We start from the raw sequence: 20535 nt of genomic DNA on the forward strand, positions 1-20535 counted from the left end.
GTATACTATCTCTCTGTATCTTAGCACTATAGCATATATGGTAAATTCATGTATGAAGGGTTAATGAGGCAGCAAACTCTGCAGGGAGAGTGTTGCTAACTCCTACAGATTTCATTTTGCGCTCCGCATTAAACCCTTAGGCCGTCTGGAAGCCTGAGCCCTTCAGTCACTCTCTGCCCTGCGCAGCCCGTCTAATGATAAAAAGCCAAACGCCACCAGCGGTAACCATGACAACAGCAACACCGCTCAATCTAGGCTCATGTTTCTGCCCTCTCTAACAGCGCCGTGTGCACAGTACACATTTATTAATATGCACCGATTTCAAGAAATGTCTCTCTGTGTATGATGCACAAGTGTGCAGAATCTGAAAAGTAAAGTCAGATGGGTGAGGTCTGTAGGATCCTTAGCAAGCCTGGCCTTTGTTCTCTGTTTGTGCACATCTGCAGGGCTTAAACATGCTTTGGGTGCATCGATTTGCTTCTCTGCGAAGTGTGTTTTTCCCCCCGAGCCTTTATCTGAGCTTCAGATTTTTGTTCAGTATTTTAGGAGCTTATTTTTGGTCCTTAAAGGAGTGCTAAGCCGCTCTGTGAGCTCTCAGCGGCGCTGTCTGTGAAACCGCGGTCTGCGGCTTTGTGCCGTTATCAAACACACCACCAGAAAGAACAGGTACAACATCAACATTCCTCACGGGAGGATGCGGATGAAGACACGTTGAGACATACACATGAGACATACTCGGCAAAATGTGCACTGATCACAAAGTTCATCTAAAAATTTTATGTATTTTAAATGTCTTTTTAAATAATTTTCTCTGTTCCATGAAACACAAACAGGGTTTTTTATCAGGATGTTGCACACTCTATTGGTTGTTGGGCACCTTGTAACTGATCACCATTTGCAAATATTAAAGCTGCACAAATTAAATATCAATTACAACATTTGGAGTATAATAACTGGTTTGTTATTAGTAATGGTAAAAACCATCTCTTGTTTTTCGTAGCTGGTTACAAGTGCCACATTTGAATATGCAAACAATAAAATTACACAAATGAGATATTAATTATTAGTATGGAGTATTTATAATTAAGCACCAGGTTTGTAATTAGTAATGTTAAACACTATTTATTCTTTAGTTTCTCATAACTACAGTATTTACAAGTGCCAAATTTGTATATGCAAATATTTAAATTGCATAAATTAACTAGTATTAGAAATGAATCACTAGGATTGTTATTAATAAAGTTAAACACTATTGGTTCTTGTTTCTAATAAAAAGGTTAGAAGTACCAAATTTGAGCAGCGCTTATTTGATTACAGCTGTTACCGGGGAAAGCGCTATATCTCTGCTCCAGCAGTGTCTCCTGCTGGCAGAGAATTCACTTGCATTCTGTGGGAAACGCTGGTATCTGTCAGTAAACAAACAAAAAACAAGGTGCTTAAGTTCTGAGCCATGGGGGGGGGGGGGGGGGGTTGGGGGGGGGGAGAAAACCGGCCAAACTTATCAGCCAAAAAAACCCCAAAACAAATCTGCATCATATATCGGCAATCAGCTGCCTTGGTTTCGAAATATTGGCATTGGTCTCGGCCAGTGAAAAACCCATATCGGTCGACCTCTGTTAAAATAGCACAAATGTAATATTCACTAGTATTGTGGTGTTAATGAATTCTGGATAGTTGACCCAAAATTGTCATTATATTTGGTCTTTAATTAGCCACCCTCATGTCGTTCCAAACCCGTGAAACCTCTGTTCATCTTCAGAACACACTTTAAGATATTTTGGATGAAATCTGAGAGCTTTCTGAGCCTGCATGGACAGCAACGCAAAGGTATTAAGAACATCGGTAAAATAGTCCATGTGACATCAGTGGTTCAACCGTCATTTTATGCAGCTACAAGAATCCTTTTTGTGCGCAAAGAAAACAAAAATAATTGAACAATTCAGTCTCCGCCACGTGTTTACAGGAGGAGCACAAATCTGTGTTTCGAAGATGAACAAAGGTCTTACAGGTTTGAAACGACATGCGGGCGAGTAGTTAATGACAGTTTTCGTGAGTGAACTATCCCTTTAAGAATGGTTATAATTTTCTTGTTTTTTTATTTTTGTTTTTTTACAATTAATCACTTTGTTATTAATAGTTGTCATTTTTGGTAGTGCTAATTGTATGTAAAAGAGCTACAGTATGTGCACATTCTGCCAAACATCTCTGTAAAAAAGGACTTTTAGAGACTTGAGTTTAAGATTACTGGTTACGGAAAGTTTGTGATTTATGTTTATTTATTTTTTAAACTGTCAGCACTTCATTCCCTGCTTCTCATATCCTCTAGTCTCCAAAGAGAGATAGGTTAACTTTTTACCATTTGCAGGGCAAACCCTCCTCAATCAGGCTGCTTGTATGTGACAGCTTTATTATTCCCTGTAAGCTCCTCAAAGCTGCCCATTTCAATGCTGTCTGAAGGTAAAATCAACATCTCGGAATTCAGAATAAAAGCTTTTACTTGCATCTAGTGTAAGGCGTCTCTACCATTTTCTGGGGCAGTTTGACCTACAGAATATGGTACATTTTTCAGCTGTAATGGATCCCAGACAGGGAGCTGATGATAGATGATGATACAGGGCACTGAAGAATTGTTTGACACTGAACTGTCATCTAGCCTGGCATCCATTTAAAGCGCAGGTTTTCAACCCCACCCAAGAGTTGTGAGTCTTAAAAAAAAATGGGTTGTCAGGAAATTTAAGGAGCGAGTTCACCCAAAAATGACTCACCCTCATGTTGTTCCAAACCCGTAAGACCTTTGTTCATCTTTCGAAACACAAATTAAGATATTTTTGATGAAATCTGAGAACTCTCTGACCCTGCATGGACAGCAGTGCACCACCATTGTGGTAAGAGTATCACGATGCATGCACTTCCACTTAATGTGAACAACACATGTGCATGGCGCTGCTGCTTACGTTAACATGCACATGTGCTGTTAACATGAAGCAGAAGCACATGCATCGTGATACTCTTCCCACAATGGCGGCAAGCCACAGGATTAAGTGGAGAAGTATTGTTGAATAAAGTATATATTTTTTTGTTTTCTTTATGCACAAATATTTCTCGTAAAATGACATTTGAAACCCTGATGTCACATGGACTATTTTACCGATACTTCTTTTTAAAAGTCTGTACACACTTGTGATCAATTTAATGCATTCTTGCTGAATTAAAGTATTAAAAAAAATTTTTCAGATAAATAGGCTAAATATCTGTGTTCTGTTATTGCACAAAATTATAGTCATCCAAAAAAATGAAACTCGCGGATTATTCAAAATAACCAATATAGTATTCATTGCAGGTGATCTGAAGTCTGATAGTGCTTTAAAAGGAATGAATATAGAGAAGCAACTTGTCATGCTGACAGTACTGAAAGACTCTTAGCGCGCTAAGTGCTACGTATACTGTCAACATCCTAAAACTGTCTCTGAGAGGTTATGGCACCCATTTTAACCACTACACACAACATTTAAAGCTACTTAAAACAATCTTGACAGTACTAATCAACGGACAGTCAGCAATTCTGCCCATCTGTAGTTCCTTTCTTATTGCAAAGAAACATGATATCTTAATCTCATTGTCATCATCAGCTGGTTTATGTTCTGTCTTCAGGTGGAGGAGATTGTAGACGTGGGCACGTTTGCAGCAGAAGACATCCACATCCCCAGCATCTACGTCCACAGGATTGTCAAGGGAGATAGCTACGAGAAGCGGATCGAGGTGAAGGGGCTTGACTCGTCTGGCTCGTTTCTATCAGTTTTCCTTTATCCATCTATCCTCTGTCATCTTTTTTTTTTTTCTTATTGCCGCCCCTCTGTCTGACCTTTTGCAGAGGCGTACAGTAAAGAAAGGCCAGGCTGAAAATCCCAAACCCAAGAAAGACTCTGATATTGTGAGAGAGAGGATTATTCGCAGAGCTGCGCTGGAGTTTGAGGACGGGATGTATGGTATGTACAGTGTTTCAGACCATGTCACCTACATTTTATCGATTTTAATTTCACACTGAACACTGAAATTGAAATCTGTCATTATTTATTTACCCTCATGTCGGGGAATTTTGAAGAATCTGTCTTTGCCGTGCATTTACAGTGAATGGGAATTGAAGCTTTCAGAGATTAATACAAGTGAATCACACAGCTTGTGTGCTATATTTCAAGTAAATGAAAGCTATATTGAAATTTGGTGATGTTCTCCTTTAATTTTAACCAGTTATTATGAGCAACAATGGTTTTGATGTTTGCTAAGAATGTAATTCCTGTTTGTCTCTCATGATTATCTGTTAATGCGGTTTTAGCTAACCTGGGCATCGGAATCCCCATGCTGGCCAGTAATTTCATTAAACCAGATATTACTGTCCACCTGCAGAGTGAAAACGGCATTCTGGGGCTGGTAAGCTATCTTTTCTCAGAGTTGTATTGCATTTGCTAAATACAGTTATAAATGCAGTTATACAAGCATTTGAAAAACCTGTCTGTTATGCTTTTATTGTACTTGCATTCTTGTTTATTTTAATGAAGTAGAAAATCATTCTAAAAAAGTGTAGTTGTTTTAAGTTTGAAAATTTTGACATTACTACAAACCTACACTACCATTTGGAAGTGTTTTAAATCCTTTATTCATGAAGGACACATTAAAAGTGATAGTAAAGACATTTGTAATGTTACAAAAGATTTAAATGCTAATCTTTTGAATGTTCTTTCCACGAAACTATGAAGCAACAAAGCTGTTTTTAGCATTGATGATAATAGGAAATATTTCTTGAGCAGCAAATCCGCATATTTGGATGATTTTTGAAAGGACTGGAGTAATGGCTGTTAAAATCAACTTTGCTTTCATAAGAATAAATTACATTTCAGAATGCATTAAAATTAAAATAGAAATTAAAACAGAAATTATATTTAAAATTGTAATATTATTTCTGTATACATAACTATTTTTGATCAAATAAATGCAGTCTTGTTAAGCATTTGAGACTTACATAAAAAATCATACCAAATGCAACGGTAGTGTACAGTACAATATATGTACAATAATGTATCTTTAGTTTGTATGATTTGTATTGTATTATTGTTTAACGTCAAATATTACCCCTATTAGATATTCAGCTGGTATCATGTATGAAAGGAACAATAATTCTTCATCTACATGAAGCAACAGTTGAATCCTTGGCTCCATTTAATTTTAATTGTTTTTATACCTTGTATTTATTTTTGACTTAATATGACTGAGTTTTGCACTCCTCATAAAATCATTCCTAAGTTACTGTGCTTTTTTGAATAATTCAGGGCCCTTACCCAACAGAGGATGAAGTTGATCCAGATCTCATCAATGCTGGTAATAATTACCCCTGATTTTCATACTGGTAGACAGTCATACAGCATTAGCATTGCATAAATTGCCTTTTAATAACCTAATTTGTCCATTCAGAGCACTTAATGAAATCTCTTTCCATTTCACCCTCACCCTTTCAGGTAAAGAAACTGTCACAGTTCTTCCTGGAGCCGCTTATTTCTCTAGCGACGATTCCTTTGCCATGATCAGAGGGTAAGGACGAATCACAATCAATTCTAACATTATTTAAAATCATATATAAGGACTTTTTATATATATTCAGTGTTTTATAACCATCCCCACAAAAGATTTTTCCCGAGTTGACTCAGTAGATTGTTCCTCAGACAAGCTGAATACTTCGCCCCAGATGGTGTCACTTTAAAGAGCTCACTTAGACATTCCGGTAACAAATGTGACTTTTCATGTCGAATGAAGCGCCGTGGCTGTTTTGTGTGTAAGGGCTTGATTTGGAGCTGGTAAAGGGTTGTTTGCTGGGTGTAAATGGTAAAAGTGAGGGATGGAGCGGAGACAGAATATGCAATAAGACGGCCGTGATGCTGGCTGCGCCTCGGGCCACGTTGGCTGACATTTTCAGCTGTGTCAAAACAGGTGGCTATTTTAATTGGATGCTTCTTGTACCGCTCAGTAGGGTGAGACGGCCGGAATGAAGGTGCTTTGTCTCTGCCGGGACCGCTCTGGCCTTCACGGAGAGATCGTGTGGTGCTGTCGATAACGCAATTGACTCTTGCTGGTCTTAAGTGCGTGAGTGTGTAATTGTGCATCCTGTTTGTGTGAATATCAATTTCCTGATGACACCATTTTAAGTGGTGTTTTTCACAGTGTATTTTATTAGGGCCCAAAAGCTACTAGAGTCTAAGACCACAAGGAAAAACTATGTATATATAATATTTATATAAACAGATATATTTTATATATATTGTTCATTTTGATTCCTTCCTGTTATCTGTTTTAGTGCAGTCACAAGTTTAAACTTGCCTTTAATAATTCTGTTATTTGCATAGCTGTATGTTAGGCAATAGTGCCATGTCATTTAGAAAACTCCCTGTTGATGTTTTATGAGCCTTATCGATTTATTCACAGGCAGCTGACGCCTTCTTCCCACAAGCTTCACTGTTATTTCTGTTTTCTCCATCTGCGAATCCAGCAGCGGTCATATATTTAGGCCTTAATTGTCTGGTGCAATAGGGAGCACAGTGAATGGTCATGGGGTCTTTGCGGCTCAAGGGGAGTCATGACAGCACATACATTAAGAATAGAGCACTTCCACCCACTTACAGTCTGTCTCTAGATTCACGAATAAGACCTTCTGACAATCCATTGGTTTAGTGGTGCACTATTTCAAGCCATCTTTTTGGCATGCAGGAGCTTACTACTTAAAAGATTTAGTCCAGTCTGTTAAGAATTGTTTATGTTTTTTGGATGGCCTTTTAGAATTGACAGTTTTGCATAAAGGGATACTATACCCAAAAAGGAAAATTCTGTTTAATTACTCACCCTCATGTTGTTCCAAACCAGTAAGAGCTTTGTTCATCTTCGGAACACAAATTGAGATGTTTTTGATGAAATCCGAGAGCTCTCTGACCCTGGAGAACTACAACGTTTTAAGGCCCAGAAAGGTAGTAAGGACATTAATAAAATAGTCCATATGACATTGGTGTTTCATTGACAACAGACAATACACCCTTTTTCCTCCATGAAATTCATTATTTAATTAGATTTTTTTTGTTTGTTTCCTCTAGGGGTCATATCAACTTGACCATGTTAGGAGCCATGCAGGTATCCAAGCATGGAGATCTGGCCAACTGGATGATTCCGGCAAGTTCCCAGCTTCATTTCCTTATTTATACATATAGCTGTATGACTGACTTTGAACAATAAGAGTGGAGCTGAAACAAGATTTTTTTTTCATGCTTAAATCTATCCATTTGCGTCTAACACACAAAACATTTTGTGGTTTTGCAGTTACTGTATGTTTGTAATTGCTTATAGTTGTGTCCTTCTTAAGTATTTTAAGACAAGTGTACAACCTTATCCATAGTTTCATTATGCACACATTGCTGAATCAAACTGAACTTCAATTCTTTCCCTTCTTTCCATCTGCATCCGTTCTTCAGTCTCCCGCTGAGATTAACTTGAGATCTTTCCTTTTGTTTTCTGGAAATCACTGAGCAGCTAATGACAGAACTCCCAGTGTGAAATCCGAAATGATTTATGTAGAAGATGATGTTCTCTGAAGAGCACAAATACAGATGCATGGTCTCATTTTACGCCTGTTACCGTCTCCTTTCAAGCAGAATAAAGAAGTTGTCACTCAGGTAGCGCTTGTACAAACCCATGAAGAGTTTAATTCATTTTGTAACATGGTAGTGCAAACGTGCATATCAATTTTGGTCTGTATTAGCTAAAACAAAAGCTAATCCAAATTTTCAGTATCCAAATTGGAGATTAGACAAGTCTAATCTGTATTTTTTGGGGTCACAACCCATGAGTTGAGAACCACTACAGTTAAGAACCACAACATAAATGCCAACAGTTGAAATGTACTGTAGGTAGTGATCTAACACGGACTCCAGTTAATCAGACCCACTGCATGTCAGAGCAGTTTATCCTATTTTTGTGTAATTGTGTAATTCTTTCTTACAGTCATCCAAGTATTGTCTTTGCATCAGTTAGTCTGCTATTGTCCTAAATCCAAAGTCATTGCTTCCCTCTAGGTTCACAAAATGTGTTTCCAAGGCTTAATGAGAGTCGGTGTTGGCTGTGGTTTTTTGGAGCTGTTGGTCTGCTGGCTGTCACCTGTGACGCCTGGTCTTGCTGTCATTTGAGGGACTGTCGATACACAGCTGCCCTGCTTGCAGACACCTCTGCAGGGTTATTTATAGTTCTTCAGGGCCCTCGTCCTGTCACTGACTGATGCCTCCCAGCCTCCTGGCCCTCTGCGCGTCTCGCTTATCGAGTTTGGTTGAAGGTTATTTCTCGCAAACTGGCACACATAGACCATAAGATGCATTCTGCTTTCAGTGATCCCCCACTCCCCCACCCCCATCCTTGTTTTTGTGTTTCATTTTTTCCCCTCTCGTCTCCTCACTTGCACTTCAGTAAGGGCAAAATGTGAAGCATACATTGAAATGCAGAGATTACGCTCATGAAAGATGTGCTACTTAATGTGTCTAAGATGCCGAAGATATGGATTGGTGAGTTGATAACATTTAAATGAATGCATTTGTCAGAGGCTTTTATCCAGAGCGACAGCAACATAGCATTCAGAGTATACACTTTGTGTGCTCCCTGAGAATCAAACACATGACATTGGTGTTGCTAGTGCATTGCTTTACTATTTGAGTGCCCTGCTTTACCATTTGTACCTTCTTACAATGGAACTTCAATGGGTGCCAGCCAGGGAGAAATATATGTTATTTTAATATGTGTTCCAGTATATAAAAGTATATTATTTGTTGATAGGTTTTATTTATTTATTTATTTATTTATTTTTTGCTAAAATGATTTTATTTTATTTCTATTTTCCAAAGCTTTGAAATATATGTTGCCTTAAGGGGGTATATTCTAATAAATTATACAACCATTTTATTTACTAATATAATTTGTTTTTTGTTGATTTCAATAGTAATAAATTAAATCATTTTTTATTTTATTTTATTTTCATCTAATTACTGGACATTTCGGAAATCTCAGGCTTTCTCACGTTTATACTGCATATTGGAAAAAGAAAACTGGCAAACCCATAACACATTATGTACAAAGGCTTTCAGAATAAGGATGATTTTTGTACACAATAGTTTTACAAAGTATTTGATCTAGGCTTAAATAGCCTTTACCAAAAGGTAATTTTAGATCCATTTATACTATTACACATTTATTTACATATGTCTGACTCTTTTCAGTCAGAAACATAAATCATTCCACTAGCTTAAACAGTGGAGCATAGCATTAGCAACGGCAAGTTCATGGCTCGATTTTTAGGGAAGTGTGCAATGTAAATATAATGCAAGTTTAATCTAAATACAACAGACCTGTAAAGACTATATTCTCCTGTGATGGTATGTTTAGGTCAGTAGCTGTACGTGGGGCCATCAGGGTACATTATCAGACATAACTAGGTTTGCATGCAGCACTAGAGTGTGCTGTTCTAAGCTGTCTTTAGCCTTTAAACTCTTAATGAATCAGACAAGCCTGGCAGACTAATTACAATAATCCCTCCAATTACTGTGGGCTCCCCGGCCACCTCTCAAACTAAAGGGACAACAGACTGTAATGTAGCCAGAGGGCCTGGAGCTGAAAGACTCATACTATCAAGAGAGGAACAGGGATGTTATATGTCCCCTCCTCTTCTTTCTGCTCATCTGCTGATAGCAGCTCTCCCTTTCCACGGCATCCCAAATGGTAATGAAGACATGCTACATCAAATAGTCTTAGCATCTTCAACAGGGGGCCGGTAACAATAAAAAGCAGACGAGTTGTGTCAGGGTGTGCCAGCTTACAGTATTAACTTTTATTTATGGGAAGAAAAAACTGGTGTTCAGCTGTTATTATTAATCTTCACTTTTTGGACTATTAATCAACAAATCCCCTTTAAATACCACAGGTGTTATGATGGTGACATGTATGAAGGTTAAAAAAAAATTCACCGATCTAACAGGTTACTAAAAACCCAGCTCTCTCGTAGATCATCATGTAAAGTCATTTCAATTCAGAATTGGCCAAAAGTGGTGTACTTTCTAAAGTCTTCTTTATAATTAATTCAAGTTTCATCAGTTTGACCCATTCCTTTGGATTTACTGACCAATTGTGAACATAATAGAGTTTGTTAGTGCCTACCTACTTTTGGTTCTGTTAATATTTCTTAAAATTCTCACATAAATATTAAAAATTAAAAAAAATTTGTTAAAGCATTATAAGCCATGAACCAAGCCAACCAGCTACAAAGGGGAATCACAGCATTACTAACTTTGATTTGAATCAAGAAAGCATTTGAAAATCAAACAAAAAGTATAAGACTGCATATTTAATGGCTTTAGTGATTCTTGTGATTCTTTCTTTGAATGTGATTTACACAGCCTTTCACCAAATAAAAAAAAAAGATAAGGACATAAATTGTTACTTGTGAAGAACCTGTTTTAAAATCTTAGGGCTAGATTTACTAACAGCTTATACCAGCGCAAACCATCTTTTGGCATTAAAATAAGCACTGAAGAGGCATGGACACAGTTATTTTTGTGCCTCTCCTCACCTGCATTTGTAGGAGTTCACATTTCAGACGCGAAATTTATGGGAGTAGAATATTAAAATGAATCATGCAATGCAATTTACTAATGTTTGTGCTCATCAAATGAATGGTATTTGTGGTGTTATTTAACTCCCCCAAAAAGAATAACTTAAAACAAATGGTAATTTAAATGGTTCTTGGTAGATTTTTCAGCTTATTTTATGCATAACATGCACTATGATATGTTTTGTCCATTATTCACACATCTATTTTGTATTTTGCAGCATTTTGTGTATGGCTGAAGTTCTAATGACTTTGAACTCAAGTTAAAAAAAAGAACCTTGCATTTTTTCCCACTGCCCACGTCTCAGTTTTTCAATGCAAAAACACATGCTGTGTGAATGGACAATCTGACCTTTCATGTTTAATTTTATTTTTGTACTGTTGATTGTTTTCTCATCCAAATTATTTTGATGTGCTTGGGTCCTAGGAGAAAATGCCCCTGAAGCGGCAGTAATGGGGATTTTGAATTTGCGTTCGTAATGTTCCAGAGGAGCTTAATCCAGAAACAAATGTACATCAGCCTTGAGCTCTCAGAAGAGCTGATTGGCATTCATTGGTAAAGGAAAGTGGTTTATGGACAAGAAGTGGGAAAATAGAGCCATTCCTCACTTTATAGTCATGCTGTGTCTTTAATTGTAATGTACAACGCAGATGCAAAAAATGGGGGTCGAACACAATCTGAACTTGATGATATGAAATAGTCCCGCTTGCTTCCACATCCTAACACCCACACACTCTCTTGTTAAAAACATGTGATTAATGTGAACAAACTGTAGTTGGGACTCTAACTCTTGACCCTCACTAAGAAATGGCTCTTATACAGCCTTTCAGAAAGCCCAGACACAAAATTATAGTCCACTTCAAATTACCCATTACCCGACGGTACTTAAGGACACAGAAGTTGCTCAGTCTTTGCTCACTCTTCTGCATGAATCTTGTTCTCTCTTCTATGTTTTATGGCTTTCAATTTAACATCTTAAAGGGATGTTTCACCCAAAAAGGAAAGTTTGATGTTTATCTGCTTACCCCCAGCGCATCCAAGATGTAGGTGACTTTGTTTCTTCAGTCGAACACAAATTATGATTTTTAGCTTCAGTCGTTGCAGTCTCTCAGTCGTACAATGCATGAAAAATGGTAACCGAATCTATGAGAGTAAAAAAATCTTGGATTTAAATCTTGGATATCCTGGGGGTAAGCAGATAAACATCTAATTTTCATTTTTGGGTGAACTATCCCTTTAACTTAGTACACTTAATTATCAGAATAAAATAAAATGTAATAAAATAAAAACAAAATTATGGAATGTATGTTTTTTTTTAACAGTAAGATTTTTTTTTCTTTTTTTTAAATTTATTTTTATTAAAGAAGTCGCTTCTGTTCACCCAGCCTGCATTTATTTAATCCAAAGTATAGCAAAATACTGTAAAATGTATATATTTTTGTTACTATTTAAAATGTTTTCTATTAGAATATACTTCTAAAATATAATTTCGTCCTGTGATTTTAAAGCTTAATTTCTAGCACCATTACTCCAGTCACATGGAACTTCAGAAATCATTCTAATATTCTGATTTGCTGCTCAATTTTTTTTTATTATTATTAATCTGTTGAAAACAGCGGAGCAGATTTTTTTTTAGATCTTTTGATGAATAGAAAGATAAAAGAAGAACACCATATATCTGAAATAGAAATCTTTTGCAGTATTATTAATGTCTTCATCAACACTTTTGATAAATTTAAGCATCCTCTCTAAATAAAAGTATTAATTTCTATAACCCAGTGAGTTTTGAAGGAAAAAGTGACACTGAAGACTGAGGTAATTATGCTGAAAATTTAGCTTTGATCACAAGAATAAATTACATTTTCAAATATATTCAAAAAGAAAGCAATTATTTTACAATATTACTGTTTTGCTGTATTTTGGATCAAATGAAATCAGGCTTGGTGAGCAGAAGAGAATTCTTTAAAAAACATTTTCAAAAAATCTTACTGTTAAAACATTTGGACTCACAGCTAAAGTAATTAATTCACCAAATGATTTCCCCTATTTAAAATGTCCTCACAACAGCAAAATAATTAAAACCCTTTCTATAGCAAACAATAGGGGAAAAAAATAAATTACGAATTATTTCCATGTTTTTGCCACAAAGTGCCATTTCATTATATACATAAAGCCAATGCTTCACATCTTGGCAGCATCATCATCTCAGGTGTGCATTATTTGCTAATAATTCAGTGGCCTGCTGTGAACTATTCCTTACTTACATTAATAATATTCATAGTATCTTATTTGCTTAAAGGGATAGTTCCTAATTTACTTACTCATTATTTTCCAAGCATATACAGTCTTACAGATTTGGAAATGAGTCAATGATGAAATTATTTTATTTATTTATTTATTTTTTATTTTTGCAATATTTGTGCTTCAAGGTTTCTTGATATTAATTAAGGGAGAAGTGTCAGTGGCTAACACACTGCGCAGAGGAAAGCCACCGTTCCAAAAGGTTATGTTTCTGGTTAATTATATATATAAAAAAAGAACCTGGAATGTAATACCCTAAAGTTCACAGACTTCATAAGATGTGATAAAGAATTATACAGTGGTCTGCAGTTGTTCGGCTCTGTTAAACTACAGCCTTTTGTCACACTGTCATTAGCACTTCAGTTGTTGTCTAAGAAACGGCATTAATGCTAAACGCTATTGAATTGCCGCGCATTTAAATGTCCAGCCTGTTTGTGTAGGAGAGAATGAATTTAGAGGAGCGGATAAGGATACAAACCGACAAAAGGAAATCGCCTGAAGTGAAGGGCATAATTTCTCGTCTTCATCAGCAGTCATGAAAAGCAAGGGTAGTGTGATTTACAGGGGAAATATTTGATAAGTTGTCATGGAAACTCTGTCTGCTGTCCACTAAAGTTGCATTTTTTTTCTCCATGTGAAATATCCCCTCAGCACATATACACACACACACACACACACACCCACACATCACTTCCATGTGGCACTTCCCCAACGTGTAAACAGCTCTCCTTCCAGAATGTGCCTCCTTCAAAGCCTGCATAAATGAAGGAGAATAAAGCCCAGGTGTCTGTACTTGGGCCCTTTCTGTCCACTTTGCTTCCTTTTATTTATTTGCATGCTTGTCAAGCTCTCTGTGTTAAGAGCCCTTTGCAGTGATGATGAGAGCTTGATGGTTGATTGATTGATTTGCTCTTTGTGGTTTTGAGATAGACTTTTGGTCCATTTTCAATCGGTTAATGCATTGTTATTCTTCATCTGACAAAAGACAGTTCGAGTTTCAAATCCATATATGTCATTTGATGTGATTTGTGAACCGTTTTCAAGGATGGAAACTCAATGAAAGCTTACATCACTCTTTGGCAATTCATTTTTCTATTGTTATTCAGTTGTAGGAAAGCCATATACAGTATAGGGCCGGGAACAGCAACTATCTCAAGATTCATTTCAGTGAATAATGTACAATGTCTCAGTTGGATTGCATTTATTATTACTGCTTTAAACTAATTTGGAAATAAAATTAGTTTTTAATTGCTTTAATAAAAATACAAATATTACAAAATATGCCAATTAAAGAATTATTGAATGTTAAAAACCACATTGAGCTTGTGACATAAACCACACGCATCTGAAGGACATTGAAGGACTGTCTACTGACCTGTCAGTAAGCAAATTGAGCAAAAAAGGGTTAAATGTGTCCAAAAAAAAATTAAAAATCATACTTTATCAACATGTTACGCTCTGATGTACATGATTTATTAAGTCATGAAATGACCACACTCTTGAAATCAGTTTCATTTTAGTATTATTTATGTATTATTACAGTATTTATGAACATTTTTTATATATTTATTTATTCAATTTTATTATTTTCTATTTAATTTTAACTTTTAATAACATTTGACTTTTCATTTTTTTTATAATTTAGTTCACTTAATGATTTTTTTTTAATTAGTTTTAGTTAACAATAATCACATTGCTTGAAATTCGGATCATACTGTAAGTGGTCACAGGAGACTCATTGGAGACACATGTTACTACTAGCTATAGGTCCTGACCACTATTGAGATATATTGTAATGTGTAATGTAATCTTGGCCCAGCTCAATTAAATATCCAAGTGGAACAATATTGAGTATTCCTAATCGTTATATATTAATACATAATTAGCCATATTATGTCTGTGTGGCCTCTTAATTTACCTAAGATTTCTCCAGCACATTTAGAGTAAACAGAAATGGCTTTCTGTAAGTCTGTATTGAGGACATTATCATAGATTAATAGACCTTGAAAAATAATATTGTTCAAATATTTATTTTTACAAGATATTCCTCCATACATGAGTGTGCACAAAATGCAGACACCTGTAGTTGAGAAAAACCATCAAGACTTTAAGTGTTCCATTTATATTCACTTCTTTTTATTGAGAATCTACTCAAGCATTTCAAGTATGACTGTCTCTGTTGGAGACTGAATAAGATCATGCTGGTTGAGCGTAAGCCCAATACTTGAAAAACAAGAGAGGAGATTTTCTTAAATGAATCCCCAAAGCCTATAAAATAGATTTGAGAAATTCCTATAAAAAGATACTACGGGGGATCAGGAAGCATGAACGGTCAAGGCCGTTTCCATTTGTCATAGTGGATCTAAATTATGGCGGAATATCTAGCCATTTACTTAATGTGTTGCTTGAGGGATGGTAGGAAATGTTATGTTGATGCATTCAAGAGCAAAACTAAATCTATATGGCACAAGACAAGCTTATCCTCTTATTTCTTAGCTTCCGTGTGCCCAGTTTGTTTGTGCATGTGTCTGTATTTGAGCATGTTTGGGGGAAAAAAACTATAAAATAAACGTCACTAAAAAGGCCCTTTTGTTAAGTGACTCCAGCCACAGGTAATCTGGTTTATGGTTTCCTAGCAACAATGCCCTTTCCGATCTCTTCTAAAACAAATCTGACCGAGCACTCCTGTGTTCCTCAAATTGAACTAAAACACATAGACCACTGTAGGATTTCATTTGAATTGCTTAATCAGTTCTCAATTGTTTCCTACAACCTGAAATATTGTGTTGTTTGTAATGCAAAAATGTGTTTTGATTTATATGCATGTGTTGCTTGTGTCTTGCAACATCTTTATTTGTATGTTTCCCTTCAGGGTAAGATGGTGAAGGGCATGGGAGGGGCTATGGATTTAGTGGCCAGTGCTGGAACTAAAGTGGTTGTTACAATGGAGCACTCTGCTAAGGTAGGTGTAATCATATGAGACTGTGTTATACTGGCTTGTTAGCTGCTGCTCAATAACAAGAATTTAATATAATTTGCATTTCAGACACAACATGGCCATTTGTTTGTTTATGCTATGCTAATAAAAAAATTCCAAAAGTCAAATGATAAAGTTTTGAATGTCGCATATAGTTCTGGAATGCAGACAAGCGTAGTGACAGATGGTAAAGTGTTCTGTGTTTGAATTGGGCTAGAATGACACAGAATGATGTTCGGGACCTGCGAATTAAAAAAGAAAATAAATTCCATTCCATTTTGATCCAGTACACAAAACGTTTGGTAACACTTTATCTTAAGGTGTCCTTGTCACACATGTTGCATGTACTTACTATTATAACAACAATAAATTATATCATAATTACAGGGTTGTAAGTTGTTCTGGAGAAACTGACAAAGGTGTTTGGATTCATCTGCAGAGCTTTATTTCACAAGGTGGTTTCAAAACAGGCAAGGGTTGGACACTGGCAAACAGGCATATCTTGGGCAAGACAAAAGAGTAGTCCAGTAAACAGACGTGGTCAATCTCTGGCGAACAATGTCCAAACAGGGTAATCCAAAGATGAAGTGTAACCAAAAATCGTAAAAAGTTAGTAAAAAAATTATACAATGAAAATTACCAATTTTTCAATATATACACTAGGGGTTGCAACAACTAATCAACTAGTCGACTTCAGTGCTCTGCCATGATGCTTTAAGCTCGACTAGTTACTGGTCCTATAGAGGGTGCAACAGGATAAGAAATCTTTGAAGGACTTTTTTACGCTCCTTTTCTGAACAGTTAAAAAGACAAATAAATGCATGTTCTGAAAGTGCTCCACAAAACGTGTGATTATATTACTGGATGCTTGAAAACTGAACTGGAGAATACACGTTTTAAACAGTCTATTGTACAGTGAATGAATCGTTGTTTTAATCTAATGCGCTTCTGCACTGTAACACACACACATAGTCTACAGACAGTAGCTCGTACATCACACACATCATGCAATCGTTCTCAATAATGCATTCATATGAATTTAATCTTTACTGTGCTACTTTATCTGTATCTGATTTGAGCAGAAATCTATAAACGAAATATAATGACCCAAAGAACTGATAAAAATTAGCTTTTATAGGAGCAAAAGCCATGTGGGAAGTGCTGTGTCATATGCCATAGCTGTGGACAAGATGTTTAAGTCTCAGCTTCAGAATAATTTGTTCATTCATGTAGTCATCAGCGACTAGTCAACTTCGACTCGAATCTCATCACATAAAAGTCGACTTCAAAAAATCAGAAGTCGTTCAATCCCTAATATGCACTACTGTTCATACTGTTCTGTTCTGTTTTTTTTTTTATAATTCAGCTGAGTTAAACTGATCAGAAGTGACAATATTACAGTTAAGTTTTGCAAAATATTTCAAATAAATTCTGAATTGTCTATTCATCACAGAATCCTGGAAAAATGTACCATGGCTTCAGCAAAAATACAATAATAATAATATAATATGAAATGTTTCTTGAACATCAAATCGGTTATTAGAATGATTTCTAAAAGATCATGTGACACGTAAAGCCTGGACTAATGGCTGCTGAAATCTCAGCTTTGCCATCACAGGAATAAATTACATTTTTAAAGGGGGGGGTGAAATGCTATTTCATGCATACTGAGTTTTTTACACTGTTAAAGAGTTGGATTCCCATGTTAAACATGGACAAAGTTTCAAAAATTAAGTTGTACGTTTGAAGGAGTATTTCTGTTCCAAAAATACCTCTTCCGGTTTGTCACAAGTTTCGGAAAGTTTTTTTCGAGTATGGCTCTGTGTGACGTTAGATGGAGCGGAATTTCCTTATATGGGTCCTGAGGGCACAAACTGCTTAAAATATCTCTTCCTCCTTGTTAGTGCGTCCACCTCCCATCGGAAACCCAGGTTCGAGCCCCGCTCGGAGCGAGTCGTTGCTGCTGCTGCTCTCGTTCAGTTTCAGCCTCGAGATCTGATTCTGGATCATAAATAAACGGCTGAATCTGACTGTTAGCCATGGTTTGTTTTGGATGATGGTTTTTCCTCAAGGTAATGTCACAGCTTCCAAACGCTCTCAACGCAAAAGCTTACTGGCACTCGTGATTCTTTAGCTCCGCCCACACGTCACGCCTCCAGTCGGTACAGACTATCTTTCTCTTATGAATATAATAAAACTAAAGACTTTTTGGAGTTATGAAAGATGCAGTACTACTCGATAGGTACTCAAGATTAACAGGATATTGAGTGAAAACGAGCATTTCACCCCCCCCCTTTAAATTCTTATAATATTCCACAATATTCTTGTTTTTACTTTATTGATTTTTTTACTTAAATTTTTATTTTTAATCAAATAAATGCAGCTTTGGTGAACCTAAAATACTTCTTTCATTAAAAAACAAAAAACATATTGACCTCAAACTTTTGAACAGTATTGCATGTTAGTAATTTTAATTGGATAATTATCAGAAGTTGCTTGGCTTATTAAAAGTGAGCTTTAGATCCAATGACCACTCGTGCCATATTTGTACATTTATTTATGCCATCCATGACTTTTCCCTAGTCACTAGATCCACCACTCAGTTTGAAAACTTTCCCCACTCCTGAAATCCCAATTCATAAGCTGGTTTTTAAAAATGTCAGCACTTTTTGGGAAGCTACTTAAAAAAGTAATATAAGTGATGTTTCTTTCTCGTGAGTCGATGGTAAATCAACTATCAAAGATATGGTATGTGAACAGAGTAAGGTGTGTTGAGCATTATGTTATGAAGGTATTTCTTCAGTGTTTCTTGTAATTCGTCCAAGTAGCTTGGTTCTAAATGTAGAAGCAAGTGATGATTGCATCAATCTGTTTTAATGAACAGTTCTTATTGAGGCACATTGCATGGCACATATTCCCTGTGAGAAGGGCATCATTATTTCCCGTGAGTGACAGAATCTCTTTTCCCTAAGCAGACATTTGGAGGGGCATCAGTATTCTGAGAAGCTTTCAGCTGTGCAGACAGGGGAATGCATACATGCCACGTCAAAAGGTGTATGCTATGCGTATTTGCAATCTTAAAGGCTAGTTACCCAGAAATAAACATTCTGTCATTATTTACTCGCCCTCATGTTTTTTCCAAATTTATATGCTGTTATTTTATCAGTGGGGAAATTTTTGTTTGTTTGTGAATAACATACAAATAAATGTTTTGCTCCAAACACCCAGGGATGTACAGCATATCGTTTACCTTATCAGTTTTGGCTGATATTAGAGAGATTCTGCATTTTTTTATAGGTTTCAGTTTTGATCACTTTAGACCAGTTTTATTTTAGTTTCATTTATATACTGATATACCACTCTAGTTTTTTTTTTTTATATTTTGTATTAGATGTTGTTTTCTGCTTTTAAAATTATAGAAAGTTTTAGTAATTGTTTTGTTTTGCCATTTTCATTATTTCTTTTTAATCATCAGTACCATATATATATATATATTTTTTTTTACTTTAATTTATTTTAGTACTGCAAATTAAACAACAAAAATAAGAAATATTTCCTTGGCAGCTAGATTTTTATGGTTTTAGTTTTAGTTCTAAAAATTTTTTTTATAGAATTTTAAGTTGAATAACCATACCATGAAAACAATTATATCACCCATAGTTTTAATATTGATGCATTCCTACAAGAAAGCATCATGAAAGTATCCTGAAACTGGCTTGTGCATTACATACGTACCAAGTATTTTGAAGCTATATATAATAGCTTTGTATGGCTTCAAAAGATTTGTAATATATTGCATGAGTCACATGGACTACTTTTTCTGCTGCTTTTGTGGTCTCTTTTTGTAGCTTGACAGCCACTATGAACTGTCATTTAATGGAAGGAGCTGTGTAAAGATTCTTCAAAAACCTTTGACAGCATACAGGTTTGAAAAGACAAGAGGGTGCTCTTTACTGTTTCTTGAAACAATCCTTAAGGTACAGCTTTAGTGGTATGTTCAGCACATTTGGAAATTGTCTGTGAAAGAAGAATCAAAGAAGAATTTAAATAGAATGTAGTAGAAAGAAATTAATATTTATTTATTTTTCTTCAGAAATTGGCCATCAGCATTGAGTATTAATTATTAATAAAATTGATTAATTAGCCATATTTATTTTAATTTATAATTTTACACACACACACACACACACACACACACACGCACACACACACACACAGACACACACACACACACACACACACACACACACACACACACACACAGTATATATGTCAATTCTTCATGCAGGCTGTTGTAATAAAGTTAGTAGCAGCACAAAAAAATTAAAGAGAGAGAGAGAGAAAGACTCAGCCATAGATTTGGATGTTTTTGGATGTGTCCATCAACAAAACCCCCTATTAAACCTAAATGACACCATTGTTCAACTATCTATGTCAGAGTTCAGTGTTCCCATCTGTGAAATGTAGATTTGTTCAAGGCTTGTGAATAGTCTCGGTTATGACAGTGGTGACATAATTCCCTTCACACCACTCAGATCACATTGATTCAGACAGAGATGGAGTGAAAGACAAGAGAGA

The 20535-nt window shown here is 35.9% G+C and overlaps 1 protein-coding gene across 2 annotated transcripts in view; it reads left to right on the forward strand.

The window, feature by feature from the left end:
• oxct1a (3-oxoacid CoA transferase 1a) overlaps nucleotides 1-20535 on the forward strand; it is a 36743-nt gene that overhangs the window by 12004 nt on the left and 4204 nt on the right. For both annotated transcript variants that reach the window (XM_026270360.1, XM_026270361.1), the window contains exons 8-14: nucleotides 3652-3759; nucleotides 3872-3986; nucleotides 4334-4428; nucleotides 5325-5373; nucleotides 5511-5583; nucleotides 7131-7206; nucleotides 15853-15942. In XM_026270360.1, coding sequence (XP_026126145.1) covers nucleotides 3652-3759; nucleotides 3872-3986; nucleotides 4334-4428; nucleotides 5325-5373; nucleotides 5511-5583; nucleotides 7131-7206; nucleotides 15853-15942 — 606 coding nt within the window. The remainder of the gene's footprint in view (nucleotides 1-3651; nucleotides 3760-3871; nucleotides 3987-4333; nucleotides 4429-5324; nucleotides 5374-5510; nucleotides 5584-7130; nucleotides 7207-15852; nucleotides 15943-20535) is intronic.

Source organism: Carassius auratus, chromosome 8 (genome assembly GCF_003368295.1).
Source record: "Carassius auratus strain Wakin chromosome 8, ASM336829v1, whole genome shotgun sequence".
NCBI lineage: Eukaryota > Metazoa > Chordata > Actinopteri > Cypriniformes > Cyprinidae > Carassius > Carassius auratus.